Below are 15,448 nucleotides of genomic sequence, written 5' to 3'. Positions count from 1 at the left end.
GTAGGTCTCAGCTCAGTGGTCCTTGCAGCCTCCTGGGATGGCTCTTCCTGGGTCAGAATATATGGGGGGTCCAATGAACACAGGGCACTAGCATCTCTCTGGTCAGCTGTATTCTTTCTTGCGGAGATGTTCATGAAGCTGGTTCCTTCCAGGCACCAGCTGCCGACAAGTTAGGGCTCATGATTTCTTAGTTGTCTATGGAAATCCCTCAGTAGGTTTGGCTTTAGCTACCAAACATCTCCAAGGATGTGGGACTTGGCACTATTGAGACCTTGAAGGCCTCAGCTTAAGGGTAAGAAAAAGGGGCTGCCCAGGGTTGTACGTTGGAGACAAGAGGAGCTTCCTTTGTCTGCAGTGGTACTGTGGTGGCAGGACTTAAGGCCACCAGCTACCATGCACAAGATGTCTGAGCCGTTCTGGAGGGTCACTCCTTAACACGCTGCTTCTGCCCAGGCAGCAATGAGATTCTCCCCTGCTCATACCCCCAGGAACTGACCACAGCCACAGGAGTCCCTTTAAAGATGTTGGGGGGGTGGGTTCTGGGTAGAGTGCTTGCCTGGTATGCACAGAGCCTGAAGTTGGTGCCTGGAGCACACACAGGTGTGATGGTACACACCTGTAATCCCAGCATGCAAGAGGTGGAGGTGGGGGGGATCAGGCTCAAGGCCATCGTCATCTGTGTGGTGCATTCGAGGCCAGTCTGGGATACATGAGCTCATATTTCAGAGGGGAATAACAAAAAAAAAGATGCTTTTGGGTTAACTTAGCCCAAATGAAGGATGAGAGAAAGGGTCAGGAAGGTTGATAGTGAACATGGCGTCTGCTTTCAATATTAGTAAAAAAAAAAAAAACCACAAGACAAACAAAAAACGCCCCCCCCCATGCTCTCCTCTTAAGGAAGGTTCTGAAGGTTCTGTAACCCTGCACTCTGACTGTGAAACATCTCGTTGCTTAAGAGAGTACATCCCTACCATTCCGTGGAAGTCTCAGTAATAAATGAACACAGCAGATAGCCGACTTACCCTGTGTTCTAATAGAGCCATAAGGGCTCACACCTGAGTTGCTGATGAAAAATTAATGGCTGGTCAATGCTGGGATGACATATTCTGTCTCAGCTGTGTCCTGAGTCAGAATATGTGTTGAGAAAAATATGTTTTTCTTGGAGTCCAGTGGTGGGATGGCAGGCCTCTGAAAGACGTCTGGGAGGCTGGAGTAAGCCCCCCCCCCCAGTGTGTGTTGGGGGACTTGTAGCTCATCCTTATGGGGATGCTAATAGGGAGGGAAACCCAGTGCTCCACATGGTCAGATCCAGGCAGACTGCATCCCAAAGTGCGGAACCAGAGCTGCTTATTGGGAGTCTAATGTGAGGTCATTTGAATTTTTCTTCACTCTTCACACCACAGCCCTGTTAGAGTCCTTGAAGGTAACCTCAGACTCCTGTGGCCCCTCCCTCTTGTCCCCACCTTCTCAGCATCGCTAATCACCTGGGTCACAGCACAGATGAAGTGTCTGTGCAAAGTCAAACTCCCAGGGGAGTCACCTGAGAGTGGTACCCCATTAGCATCAGCACACAGAGTTCAAGAGGTTACTTGTGTCAGAACCTAATGTGTGGCTAGTCCTTCCTGACGGCCACTGTTCTATATCTAGAGATTCAACACACCAGGGGAGAAAATCGGCAGAAAAAAATGGTGCCTCTGCAGACTTCTTGTCAACTCTTGAAGTGGGCAGCATAGTAACGGTCTGTGTAGCATCTATATCATGTGACAATATACACATTATTTAGAGATGGTTTAGGTGAGGGTATGCATAAGCATGCAAATGCTATGCCATTTTACACAAAGGGCTTGAACAGCTCCAGCTTTACGTCACTTTCTTTTATTCTATGGGGGGGGGGGCGAAGCAAACATAAAACAGACACTCAGTCCCATGGGGTGAGTCGGTAGGATCTATTTGAAAATATTTGATTTATTTTACCCTCTTTATCAGGACACCCTGAATCCAGCCACCATGGTCTCATCTGGGGAGCAGAGACCTCCTACCTGTGTCCCCCTGCAGCCTGCTCACCCACATAGCTTCCCACAGAACAAGCTTTTTCAAGCAAACGCCAGATGGCGCCCATCCTCACCTGACCTGGACGAGAGTGGCTGCACTGCCCAGCCCCAGTCAGCTCTCTCCACTCTTCCCCTCCCTGTGCCCAGCCCTGATTCCCGCTGCTTCCCAGAACTTTTCACTCGCGGTCTCTCCTCCTTGGCGGCTGCTATCTATCTATCTATCTATCTATCTATCTATCTATCTATCTATCTATCTATCTATCTATCTATCTATCTCTGTCTCCTTCAGGGGTGCTCCCATATCATCTGACCTCCACCCCAAAGTTCCATCCTCCCTCTCTTTGTGTTACTGTGTTCATCATCTGTGAAACACTCTAGACTTGAGCTCCATGGGGAGTGGATGCTTGAACTCTGGTCAAGCTGTGCCCCTGGGGCTGAGCGCAACACTTAACGTTGGTGGTATTCAAGGGGGCAGTAAGCCACTGAGTGAGGTTTTCTTAAGGGATACAGTTCTGGTCTGGTTCTTTGGGATGAAAATCGGGGTGTCCACCCCCTGCCTTCATAACTGATCAAGTATTGATTAGCCATGAAAGGCCCAAACATGGGAGTAGATATAGCAAAATGGCTGGCAGAATGGCAAAGGGTTGGTCCCAAGTACTCATGTGTATGTGCGTTTGTGTGTGTGCAGGTAGGTGCATGTGCACATGTATGTAGGTGCATGTTGGAGCAAGAGGTTAACCTGGTGCTACCCACTTTGACTTTTCTTTTAGAGATCTCTTCCTTGGCCCAGAGCTTGCTCATGTGAATGTGCTAGGTGTCCAGGGATCCTCCTGTCTCTGCCTCTCCAGTGGTGGGGTTACAAAGCACACCACCACGCTTGCCTTTTTGTCCATGGGTTCTGGGGTTTGAACTTAGGTCCTCATCAACCTTAGGCATTCTGCTGACTGAGCCACCTACCCAGGTCTGGTCTCATTGTTTCCACTTCTTGTCTATTTATTCCCTACCTTTTACTTTGGCTCTCTGAGAGATTCTATTCTTTCGTATCCTTCAGGTCAGGGCATCTAGGATGGACGTAAAGTTAGCTCAGGGCAGCAGGAGATAGAAATGTCCTTGTGCAGAGTTCCCAAACTGTTGACTATATACCCCTGGAAGAGTCTTTTAACCCCTGCCTGCTTCTCTTGTCTCTCAAGAATAAGTCCTTGCTCCCTGTGGCAGAGCACACCCCTGGGGCAGTGGCCCGTGGGAAGGGCTGCGCCAGCCTTGAGAGGACCCGAGAGCCAGGCAGATGCTTACAGCTTTCCTGGTGAGTGTGGAGCACATTACCGCCTGTGGTGTCAGCTCAGAGAGAGCCCGCCTCTGTAATAAATAAAATAATCTCTCTAGGCTAAAACAATAGACATCATATAATTACAGCACGAAATGCATATTGTTTTCTGGATATGAATACTGGCTGTAGAAATCAAATTACCTCATTGGATGTGAGAGAATTACTTTAAACATTGATTTATAAGAAGCTGCATAAAACTAAGCCTGCAATCTTTTCTCCTCCGAATACTTCCTGAGATGTGTCTGAATACTGCTATCAATGCTTGATTGCATCTCTGTAATTGTTTTTTTATGGATAGCTTTTTCCCTCTGATACATAGAAATGTATTAGCAAAATCAAAGTTCCTTCCAGAAATAAACAGATGCCAGATTAGACCATTCTTTGTATGGGTGCACATCCATTTTTTGGGAAGGAGACAATTTTACTTAAAGACACGATGTTTGTCTATTAAAAAGCGATTTTCTAAGTATTTGCCCTTATTAAAGAAAGTAATTAGATGAGACTTCAGTATTAAACAGTAGTTAAACAGGGAGGGAGGAGGGGGATGCCTCCACGGTGACACACGAGAGTCAGGAATAAGTAATGTTACAATGAGCCACCACGGCTGACTATTTGGTGACTCAGCATTAAACAGAAGGACTCCAGGTGACACTAAAGTTCAGCCTAACCATATTGTCAAAGTTACAAGCTGAAGCTCAGCTTGCAGGCATTTATCTAGAACTTTCCAACTCTGCTCTCTCAGGAAGCATCACTGAGGGGCTGGAGAGATGGCTCAGTGGTTAAGAGCACTGGCTGCTCTTCCAGGGAACTCGGGTTCAGTCCCAGCACCCACATGTCAGCTCCCCACCATCTCTAACTCCAGTTTCAGGTGATCTGACAATCTTCTGGTGTCCTGCATATACATGGTGCACGTACATGCAGACAAAACGTGAACGTACAAAACCAACAAACCAACCGAAGGAGCACTCCTGATTCTCTTTGGGTAAGAGGGTGTCAGCAGGAGTCCATGGCCTGATTCCAGCCCCTAAACTGTCACTCATCCTGATATCTTGCCTATACAGTCAGACAGTGTGGTCCTATACTGAGTGACAACTCACAGCCAATACTCAGACATTTGAATCACGTTTAGCATCCAGACCAAATGGGGCTCCCACGCAGGCATTGGTAAACATACAGCATCCATACAAACACATGTATTGAGTATGAGAAAGTACATGTGTGTGCACACACCCACCCACCCAAGCTGCCAGGTGTCTATAGCTGACCACTTATGTAGGGGGTTCTGTGCTGTCTTATTCTTCCAAGCTCCTCCTAGAACGGATGTGGCATTCTGCAGGGACCTGCCAAGACTGTCCTCTTGCTCCCGATCTTTCTATTAAGGATATTGCATCACTATCCTGGGTGGCCACTGAAGCCCGAAAAGAGCGGCCATGCAGGTCTAGGTATCCTGGGCTGGGACTGTCTTGCCCACTTCAGGCTAAAGACCAAGCAAGGGGGTCAGAGGCACATGAGAAAACATTGCAAGGAAAGCTCCCAGCTTCTTCAAGACCTTGGTGATGGGTGGTCACTGGATGACTTGGGTGACTATTGGCTTGTGGGAGTCAGTCTCTCCCCTCCTGTCTGTGACCCTCAAAGGAGGTCTCCCGTAGTTCTCCATCCCTGTGTCATCGCCCTGGGTCACATGGTTCATGTCACATAATGAACTCAGGTATGATGGCTGACTGCATGGAGACGTGTAAATTAGGATGTTCTTCCTTATGGCATGTGCTGGAAAGGAAGGGCATCAAAATTTGCTGCCACTCAAGACACTGCTAGTTCTGTAGACGGTGGTCTCTAAGCCACCAGGATTTCATATTTCATTGGCGTCTTTGTTTACGTGGGATCTTCAGGCTATGTGGGGTCTGTCCTGCCTCCTGAGGGGTTGCAGGCTAAAGGTCATTCACAGGTTGTAATGAGGTTCCAGAAAGAGCTCTGGAAAGGACTGGCACACTTAGGATGATTGTCATACGGTAATGGTTGAGAACATTTCTGTGGCTTCACCGGGATGGGAGGCATCTTACTTAGAACTCCCTGGATTTTGCTGGTGTCTCCTGATTGATTTTCTCCTGCAATTTCTCTGCTGGACGCTGTCAACTGTGAGGCTCATAGCATCTGGTGGGTTCTGTGAGTCCTCTCAGCAAATCACTGACTCTGAGACTGGTTTGGGAACCCCAGAGTTATGATAATTTTAGAAGTGTGTGTGTGCACATGTGTGTGTACTACTTTAACTTCATTGTTGGTACAAAACTCACACAAGAGGTTCTCGTCCAGTTGCATGGGTTCTGGGGTGCCATACTGAGGGGACATGTGTAAGAATCTGGGTGTACACATGTACCTAGGTCCCTGCCCCTGGAGGCCCATACCAGAGATGTTGCTCTGAGAGCCGAGCTTGCTTACTCTCAGAGAGTAGACAGCACTCATCTGGGTGGAGTGTTGTGAGGTATAAGCGTTAGCTGTTGGGTCCTATGACCAGGTGCCTGAATCCCTGAAGGGCGCTTTGGGACCATGGATAATTGCCAGTGTGTGCAGGGGATCTGAAGGGATTCAGGCAGCAGACTGTGTGTGATAGTATCAAATGAGGTTCCAGACCCCCTTTAACCAATTGTTTTAATCTGGGAGGCCGGCGTCCCTCTTCCTCTTGGGTCACAAGTCCCAAGGTTGAAAAGGCTTAATGGAGTGATCGCCCCTGGTTCCAGCCTGTTCCGTGAGAGCCAGCTACTGTCATTAGAACATTCCAAGAGGATTTTTGACGACATGTTCTTGCAGGGACCAAGAGATTTTTGATCAGGATATTCCCATTGACCTGGTGCTTAAAACCCGTATATACTGTTGGAAGGGGTACGAACCAGTACACCCTTTGGAAAAAGATTTAATAATCTGTCTCCAAGCTGAAAATGCCAGGGAGAGAGTCTGGCTTAGTTGGTGGAGTGCTTGCCTAGCATGCATGAAGTCCTGGATTTGATCCTTTCCTTAAACCGAGCGCAGTGGGGCTTGCCCATAATCCTAGCAATCAGAAAGTGGAAGGAGGCAGGAGGGCAACCTTAGCTACACTGGGAGACCAGGGCTAGCCTGAGATACAGGACAGCCTGTTTCACAACAAACCAATCAACCCCCTCTTACACTGCACTTTGTCCCCTTCCACTATGGACTTGATCTGATATAAGAACTGTGTGTCTGTCTGGATGAGGGCTGCATCACAGTGGACAGTGGACAAGGCTGACACAATGTGACAGACGACAGGTGGAGGCACACTGGGTGGGGTAGCTGCTCTGGTGGGGGGCTGGGACTGCAGGCTCTGGAGAGCATCCTTTGGAGGGCTGGGCTCCAACCTGCAGTGGCCAAGAGGGACCCTGGTCAGCCTCCTGCACTGACTGGTGGTGAGTCTTTGAGGGGTTCGTAGGCACTGAAGGCAGCACTAAGAGGGGAAAGAGTTAGTTAGAGAAAGCTACCTAGAAAGCCAACACCAGACGAGGCACTGGAGACAGTTGACCAGCAAGTTGGCACACAACAGACCTGGGACCCATCCCCAGAGTGCCTTTTTTTCCTTTTCTTTCCAATACAGGGTCTCACGTGGCACAGGTAGGCTTATGACTTGCTTTGGAGGCAAGAGAAGACTTTGAATTTCGGATCTTCCTGCCTCTACCACCTACATGCTAGGGTTACGGGCGTGTGTCACCACGCCCTGTTAGGCAGTGCTGGGGACGGAACCCAAGGACTGTGCGTACGAGACAAGCACTCCATCCACTGACCCACGTTCCCAGCCCCTGGACCACTCTGGATAATACATCCGTCGGTTTGACTCCACCCAGGGATTAAAAAGGCAGGAGAGGTTTAGATATCACCAGGGTCTTCCACCCAAGCTGGAAAGAACTGGCCCCAGCTTCAAGTGCTGTGTTTTCCAAGAGTTTAAAACAAAATGTACCCAGGCATTTAATGAGATGATCTTAATGCAGAATGACAGCTACTGTCTGCCGTGTGGCAAACAGCTCTCCATGCTAATCAAACGCCTCTCATCACTCCACAATGGATTCATGACCAGTTCATACAAAGACAATAAAAATTAAATGAGTCATGAGCTTCTAAATCATTTTCTTTTTGGTCTCTTTAAAAAAAAAAAAAGAGCTTACTTCCAAAGAAACATTTGGAGAGAGATGCACATGCTTCATTAGAAATATTTGTTCTCCATTTCCCCCCATTTAGCCACGGGGGAAAGGGAGCCTTTTAACAGGCCCTTCAAACAATGGCACAGATACTTTCTTCTAGTGGGCTTTGTGTTGCTGCTTTTATCACTGTACTCTGCCTGCCAACATTTGAAAGCCCCAAATAGTGAGCTTCAGTTAAAAAAAAGAAAAAGAAAAAAGAAAACCCACAGAAACCTCAAACCTACAACCAAATAAAGAGTGGCTCTTTCAAGTTATTTGAGATATGCTGAGTGTGTGGTAGGTCTTTTAAAAACATTTATTTTCTGTGTGCATATGTGTGTAGCACAGACGTGAGGTATGCCAGGGTTCGTGGCAAGTGCTTCTAGTCACTGAGCCATTGCTGCCTCTTTCTCCTTCCCCTTCTTAAATTTTTTATTACATTTATTTATTTATTTGTGTGTATGTATATGTGTGTGCAGCTGTGGAGGTCAGAAGATAACTTGAGGGATTTGGTTCTCTCCTTCTCTCCTATCATGTGGGACTAGTGACCCATCATGTTTGGCAGCAAGCACTTTTCTTTCCCACTGAGTCATTTTACTGTCCTGCCTGCCCGCGTCTCCCCACCTCTATTTTAAACAGAAGAATATAAGAGAGAATGGAGATAGGGCTTAGTGGTACAGTGTTTGCTTGGCATGAACAAGGTGCTGGTCTCTCTCTCTCTCTCTCTCTCTCTCTCTCTCTCTCTCTCTCTCTCTCACACACACACACACACACACACACACACACACACACACACACTCCCCCCCCCCCAAGGTCCTCAGTGGGGCCAGAAGGAAGAGGCTAATGTTCCAGCACCTCATACCTGACCTCATATCCAAGTGGGCGCAGCTGTGGGACCTCAGGGCACGGTAATGCCAGGCACTAAGTATTATTATGTCCTGTTATCAAGAAACCCCAGGAATGCCACTGGGTGGCAGGCTGGCTGCAGGCCCCCAGAAAGCTCTTCCACACCTCTGACCCCACCCATTTTATGCAGCTGTGGGAAGGGATGTGGTTACTGGGAAGAGACCAGCCCGGTACCTGCTACCCCAGGCAGGAGTAGCTGTGAATCTATAGGAAAAGAACCCAGCACCAACACTCAGTGATTCGGCTGATCTGCCATCATTTGTGGTTTCTGGGATGTCCTGCCCTGTTTCTGTCCCCTCCTCGGGCAGGTGTCATGACCCTTGGATGACAGGGAGAGCGAAGGAGTCGTGGTAGAGGACAAGTGATACTGTCAAGGCAATGGCACACAGTCTGGGTTTGGAGGCGTCCCTCACTCTGTTTTGACGGCTGCTGCAGAGCCTGGAGTGGTTAGAGAACCAGGACTGTGGTTCAGAGTGGGTCTGCATGTTTGTTTGTACAGAAAGTGAAACAGCATTCAACCTCCACCCCAGAATGTCCAGTGTGGGGCTGGGAGTAGCTTAATATGTCTGTCTTTGACATGGGCCCCAGCTTAGACCTCAAAGCCTGGCGCTGAGCCTCTAAATGTGTGTGTGTATGTATGTATGTATGTATGTATGTATATATGTGTGTGTGCGCGTGCTTGTGTGCATGCATGAGGAGCTATCCAGGAAAGGTGAGACATGGTTCTTCTTTGTGTTGTGGTCCAGGAAAGGAAGCAAGATGCTCCCCTGACTTCTGTGCAGAACTCAAAAATCCCAGAGTCCAAAGCAGCTTCTTCACCACTGAGTTGTGTGACCTCAGGGTTGGGAGATCCTTCAGAGATTAATCTGTCTAGTGGTAGACATCTTTCTGCTCCTAAGAGAGAGTGGTGTCTGAGCAGAGCAGCCACCTCCAGGATGAGCGTGGGCTCTGGCTGCTGGGAGACACCTGATACTGGCATTGTGTGAGTGACAGCATTTGCCTCTTACCCACATAGCCTTTGCCTCCTGGACAAAGCAGAGCCAGGGAGAGCTGACTGCTGACTTCTGGTGCCCACAGTGGGATGGTCTGTGGGGGCATCATGGCATAGGATGGAGACAACACCAGTGTGAACATACTCCTAAGGGCAGCCTGACTGAAGAAGGCAGCTTCTGGGTCAGTGACCCTGGCCATAGTTCTCTGAGGGCTGAGGTGAGTGGAGCCTAGGGCTGGATCCAAGACACACTGAGAACAATGGCTGCCTCAGTAAAGAAACCAATAGGTGGCCAGGAAGTAACTCAATTACAGGCTGCATGTTATTGGCTTCAGGGACCCTGGGTTGGAGTGGAAGCCATCGATTTCTCTTCAAGCTGACAGAAGAGGAGGCACATTATAACTCAAGCAGTGTGAGCGGTGCCACAGCTATGTGGAAGGAGCTTTGGTCAGGAGCTGCTGTGGCCACTCTGAGTGTGCTCCAGACCACCTTAGAGAGGGGGAAGGCTCAAAGGTAGCCGCGGACCTCCCCTTTGTTCTGGGGCCCATGTAACTCGGGACTCTTCTTGGAGACATGTTCAACTTTAGGTTGGGAGAGTCTCTGGCCCTGTTAACAGCCACATTTGACCACATTGCTTCCTGATAGAAACCCAGTAGTTCTCCTGAGTCCATGGGGAACAGCAAAGGCTGTTAACATTAATATCCAGAGAGCTTGGGGTCTGTCCCCAACCGGGGCCCTTCCACTGCTCTCTCCTGCTTGTCTTAGTCACAGGCAGCCCCCACCAGGGCAGTTCCTTTCTGTAGCCCTTCCTGCAGGTGTTTGTGGAAGTTTTGCCCCTCCCTGTGTTCTGGGGGCAGCATCTTTGCTCTGGGCCCCAGCATGGAGCGTTTGTGGCACTTAGTAAGCAAATCAATGCAGAAACGATGACTGGCAAGCTTGGTGCCTCTGATGGAAGCCGTTGCTCTCTGTAGACCGCAGGCGGCTCCTCGTTTGCCTCAGGGCTAGAGGGGAACATTGGCTTTCTGATCAAATATTATTCTGATGCGCAAGGCATCTTTGATGTTTGCAAGTCAGAAAAGTTTAATTACATGTGTCATTAGGATGGCATTCTCTAATAGCTCTGTGACTGAATTCATTAACAGAATTCTTAACAGATAAGACAAGACAAATTAATATTTTGTTGCCCATGAAAGCGGCTCATTAAGAGAGTAGAGAAAAAGTGATTAATATTTTCTTACCAATCAAGATGTCTCATACAAATGACAAAGAAAGGAGACCCACACCTTTTGGAGTTTTCTGATCTCCCTGCCTTGGGTTTGGAAGGCTGGTCTGCTTCCCCGGTTGGAAGCCATGTTTGGGTACCAGGCATTAATTATAGCTCTGTTGATTTTATTTCAGCACTCACGGTGGTGGGGTAAGGGGTGCTGAGATGGCCAAGAGACTCTGGAAACCCCAAGAACCTCCGATCTTTACTCCTCCTGGGCTGTTTTCTCCTGACCAATTCTTGCTTATAAATGCCCGGGGCCTTCTGAGGACCCAGTTATTGCCCTCTTTGGCCTGACTAACTCCTGGAAGTGACCTCCTCGATGTCGTGGGGGGGATGGGAATGCTGGGCAAACCCTCTGGATGTCCCACACTGAGCTGGGTGTCTCCCACACATGGTCAGCTTAATATTAATGATTTTAGATATTAGTCTCAAATCCTGGCACAAATGGTTAAAGTGCCTATTCCACATATCAAACTGACCACTGGCCACTAGGTTCTCCCAGCTTCCCTCAGTCCCTACCTGTTACAGGGTCCTCTTGGTTGGTGTGCCCCACCCCCTACCCTGAACTTCTCCAGCCCAGGGACCAGGCATATCTTCCCCCAGCTGCCCTTCCCTATATAAGCAACCATTTGGTTACCCGTCCTCTTTGGGCTTCCTGGCTGCTCTCCCCCCTCTCCTCTTAGCCCCTCCTCACATGGCTCAGGGTCATATTCACTCTGGATTCTCCCAGATGTCTCTGCCTCTGGCTATCTTTTCCCTTTTATCTACAATAAACTTTCTCCTTCACCATACCTAGGAGCAGCCATGTCCTTTCCTTTTTATTTTTTTCATTCAGTAATAATAAAGAACAATAATAATGAAGATGATAATGACATTTATAGACTATTCAATGCAAAGGATGTTACACACATCTCTTCACTGTAAATCTATAAGGCAAGTGTTCTCTCTGTCATTTAGCCCATTCCATAGATGAAGAAAATTTAGACTTTCAAAGGTCAAGGGTTTTTCTCAACTAAGTGGTAGAGCTGAGACTTGAACCTAGGACCCTCTGAACCCACAGCCTCTGTTCTTCATCAGCAGGTGTTGCTCCCTCTCCCTGATGTGGAGGAGGCAGGCATGGGCATTGCATGTGTGTGTTTGCATGTAGTGAGGACCCCTGTGGAGGAGGTGCTGCCCTGCACCTGTATCTGGGACTTCTGAGCAGCACAGACCTGACCCCGCCTGTTTGCAGGCTACTGAGCAAGTGTTTCCGGGGAGGTAACAAGGGGCCATTAATCTCTGGTTGCACCCACAATTATCCAAATTGCTAACCTGATTTGAAAAGGAGAAATGCAATCGAGTTGGTGCTGGGAGGCATGTTTGAGTAATTTAATTAACGGATGGCAAGTGCACTAAGGAGAGTGTGCTTCTGCTTTTATTTTGGATGTGTTTAAATGGAACACCAAGTAATGCTGAGGAGGTTAGTCAGTCACCAGTGAGGAGTCAATCACAACAGCCAAAGGCATGTGCACATGGATGCCAATTACAAGAGGCTCTGCATTCACAACCCCACATACACAACCCACACACATGCACACACATACACATGCTCACACTCAACACACACATGTGCACACATAAATACATATACACACTCACCCTTAACACACTCACTCGACACTGAACTTTCTTGCCATGGTCTTGGCAAGGCCTGGTCATCTCAGGTCTAGAGGGTGAAAGAGTCTGTTCAAGAGGTGTCTGTTAGGCACCCATCAGGGCAGCGCCTCACTGACATTCAGAGATGGATGGGGGAGGATACTGGCTGTTCCAGGATACCACAAGGGGGAAATCTCAGGGAAACAACCCTGCCTCATTTGACTAGAGGGTTGAGGACATTCCTCAGCAGATCTTCCAGGTTAGACGCTGCAGAGTGGTCACTTTTCTTAGCTGTTTCTTCTGTGACCTGCAGGCTTCACTCCAAGGGGCCTAGAGTCTTGAACCTCCACTCTAATGGTGCCTGTAGTTTGGGCTGGACTACTTACACCATGATAGTCTCAGCCCTGGCAGCAGCTTCAGATCATGGGTTTAGCTGCCGTCTTGAGGCTGCAGCATGGCTGCCCACGGTCCCTGCTTCTGCTTGCTTGCCCCTAGAGATGATGGGACTCAATCTACTATAAGGCAGGCTCAGTGCAACAGCCATGTCCTATCTAAGGAGCTCAGATCAGTCTCCTGTGTGGTCACATGGTCAGGTTATCACCCTCCACCCCACCTGGTCTCTACCTCCTTACAGACGGCCAGAATTTGACCATTCATCCCATGAATCTTCTCTGATGCAGGCATCTCATTGTAGACCTAACTGTTCTGTCTGGAGCCAAGGACACCAGGACAGTCTCCTCTGCTTGAAAACTCTGTTCCTGTTATTTTAAACCCAGGACCCACAGTGCCCCAGTATCTCACCAACATGGGTGGCATTGCTGACTTCTCCCAGAGATGTCTGGGCAACCATGTCTACCCTTTGCCAAAGCTAGACCAATTGGTATATTCGAAATAGTCCATGTCTTATTGCAGTTCAGTGGAAGGGAGGGGGCAGCCCAGGTCGCTTTCTTAGAGATGAATTTACCAGGGATCAGCAGGCCAAGGGATTAACCAAAATCCCAAAGCTGCTATAGAAGCAGCTGTCAGGTTCCTCGGGGTACAGAAGTATCCCCTGTTGGTCACATGAGGCTGTGCGAAGTCACTCACCTACTCTCCTCTGAGTAGATGAGGAGTGTGTGTGTAGTGTTGGGTGTGTGGGCTTGTGTGTACAGAAGTTCTCATGGTTGGCATCAGTTTGTAAACGCCCTTTGGACACTGTGACTGTGATTGGTTCCATGCTAAGCCAGGACCACTTGTGACTGGATAACCTCTGTATCTATCTGTGGAGGGAGGTGGCTTGAAATTCTTTGAATCTTCATCTCTTTACCCAAGAAAGAAGGTCCTTAAAGCAAGCCTCCTCTGGCTTTCCTCGACCCCTTCTACCTCCTCACATGCCACTTATCCTCCACCTGGCCAGTCATCTTGCTCATTTTGCCTTCTGCAGGGACAACCCATCTGCCCATACTCTCCCTAGCTACAGAGCTCCTGGCCAGCTTTTCTCTCAGCCTGGCTGTGCTCTCTGGCAGCTTGTGGCTCATCCCCGCATCATCCCTGTGAGGGATGAGACTGGGTGCACACAGCCTGGTCCCTTCCAGATCCCAGGCTTAGGGCCTGTATTAGGCCTTTGCTAAAACAGGGTCCTGGCCAGGTGCCTCCTGGTCGGTAACCCCTCTCCTTTGACTGGACATAACTATCAGGCTGATGGCTATCACCCATCTTGCCCTCTGTACAGGCATGGACTTGGATCCTCTAAAGCTGTCAGGACAAGTGTAGACCTGTTAAACAGAAGCCCTCTGCCACGGCTGCCACACGGTGTCCTGTATGTTAGCATTCCCAGGACATCCCTCGCACTCAGAATGAGTGCCGGGTGACTTACATTGATGTCTTCCAGGCCCAGGAAGCTCAGAGTGAGTCCGTTGCGCTTCCAGATGATTGGTGGCCTCAGGTCTCCACGAATAGCGCAGGTCAGTACCGTGCTCAGCCCCACCGTCACTGTGGTCACACTGACCTCATCCTCAGGGGCGAGGCTCAGCTGAATCACCTCTGCAGAGGGAGAGGAGAGAGCTGTCAGAAGCGGACTCAGGGGCCAGATCTCAGCTCTCGGTGAACGGACGTGGGTTCACTCAAGGGCAGGGCCAAGGGGGGCTTTGGGCCCCCAGAAATGCTTTATAACGCCAACTAAATGCACAGGTAGACACGTTTGCTGGGTTACCGTGGTGTCGAATCTCTGAAAGGCTCGATGGGTCAAAACCAGTCAGGAGGAGCCACAGCTAAGGTGAGGGAAAACATTGGGCCATGGGTTTGGGAGTGGAGTTGAGAGCCCCAGTTGTCAGGGCCCATGAGTCCCACCCAGCAGAGAGACGATGGAGCCAGCTGTGGGGTACGCTGCTTGGAGCGCTCTGGTTAATAAAGTTGGAACTTGCTGAGTGCGGTCAAGGTCCGCTGGTGAGCCGACAGGTATGCCGTCCATCTGGGGGTAGCTTAAAGGTTGAGCTGTCTGTGGTCTGGAGCAGGAACTGGCTGACCTTTGAAGGTCTGTCTCTGTCTGAAGATTCACTGAGCTTGGATTTGGATTTCTGTTCTGTGACCATGCACTGTGGCCTTTCATTAGTAGTAGTATTTTTTTTTTTTTTGAAGTATACTTCAGGCTGGCCAAGTTATGAATCCTTGCCATTTTCACTTGCTAACCGGCACGGAGACTGGTCATTCTTTAGGCAAACATAGAAGGATCTAAAATATTTCCGCACCACCCCCTCCAGGCTCCCTGAAATCCTCATGATTTATGAAAAATTAATCAAACCCAGGCTGTTCAGTGCAAACATGGGACTGGGCTGGATGGAGTGGAGGGGAGTGGGATGGGTGGCCCCCTGCTCTTCCTCTATGTGCACTCAGGGGCTGGGGAGGCGGGTTGGCTTCAGGTGTGGGTGTGTCTGTGTGTAATCTAAGGTGCTGTGGAAACTGCCCGGTGCTGTGCTATCTTACTATGCCATTGTATTGGGCATAGGTGATCCTGACGGGTGTGTCTTCCAAAGAGTCTGAAGCAAAGCATCCAGCTGGGAGCTGAACTCCATGGGATGCTGGGATGCTGGATGCTGGGATGCTGGGATGCTG

At 49.2% G+C, this 15,448-nt stretch overlaps 1 protein-coding gene across 1 annotated transcript in view; it reads right to left on the bottom strand.

Annotated features, from left to right (window-relative positions):
• The window catches only part of Fstl4 (follistatin like 4), a 430,872-nt gene that overhangs the window by 41,826 nt on the left and 373,598 nt on the right, over positions 1–15,448 (bottom strand). Inside the window, exon 7 of the mRNA XM_057776294.1 lies at positions 14,214–14,380. Coding sequence (XP_057632277.1) covers positions 14,214–14,380 — 167 coding nt within the window. The remainder of the gene's footprint in view (positions 1–14,213; positions 14,381–15,448) is intronic.

The sequence above is a fragment of the Chionomys nivalis genome, chromosome 7 (genome assembly GCF_950005125.1).
Source record: "Chionomys nivalis chromosome 7, mChiNiv1.1, whole genome shotgun sequence".
NCBI lineage: Eukaryota > Metazoa > Chordata > Mammalia > Rodentia > Cricetidae > Chionomys > Chionomys nivalis.
Note: the sequence above shows the minus strand (reverse complement) of the source record. Positions and strands in the feature narration are given on the sequence as shown.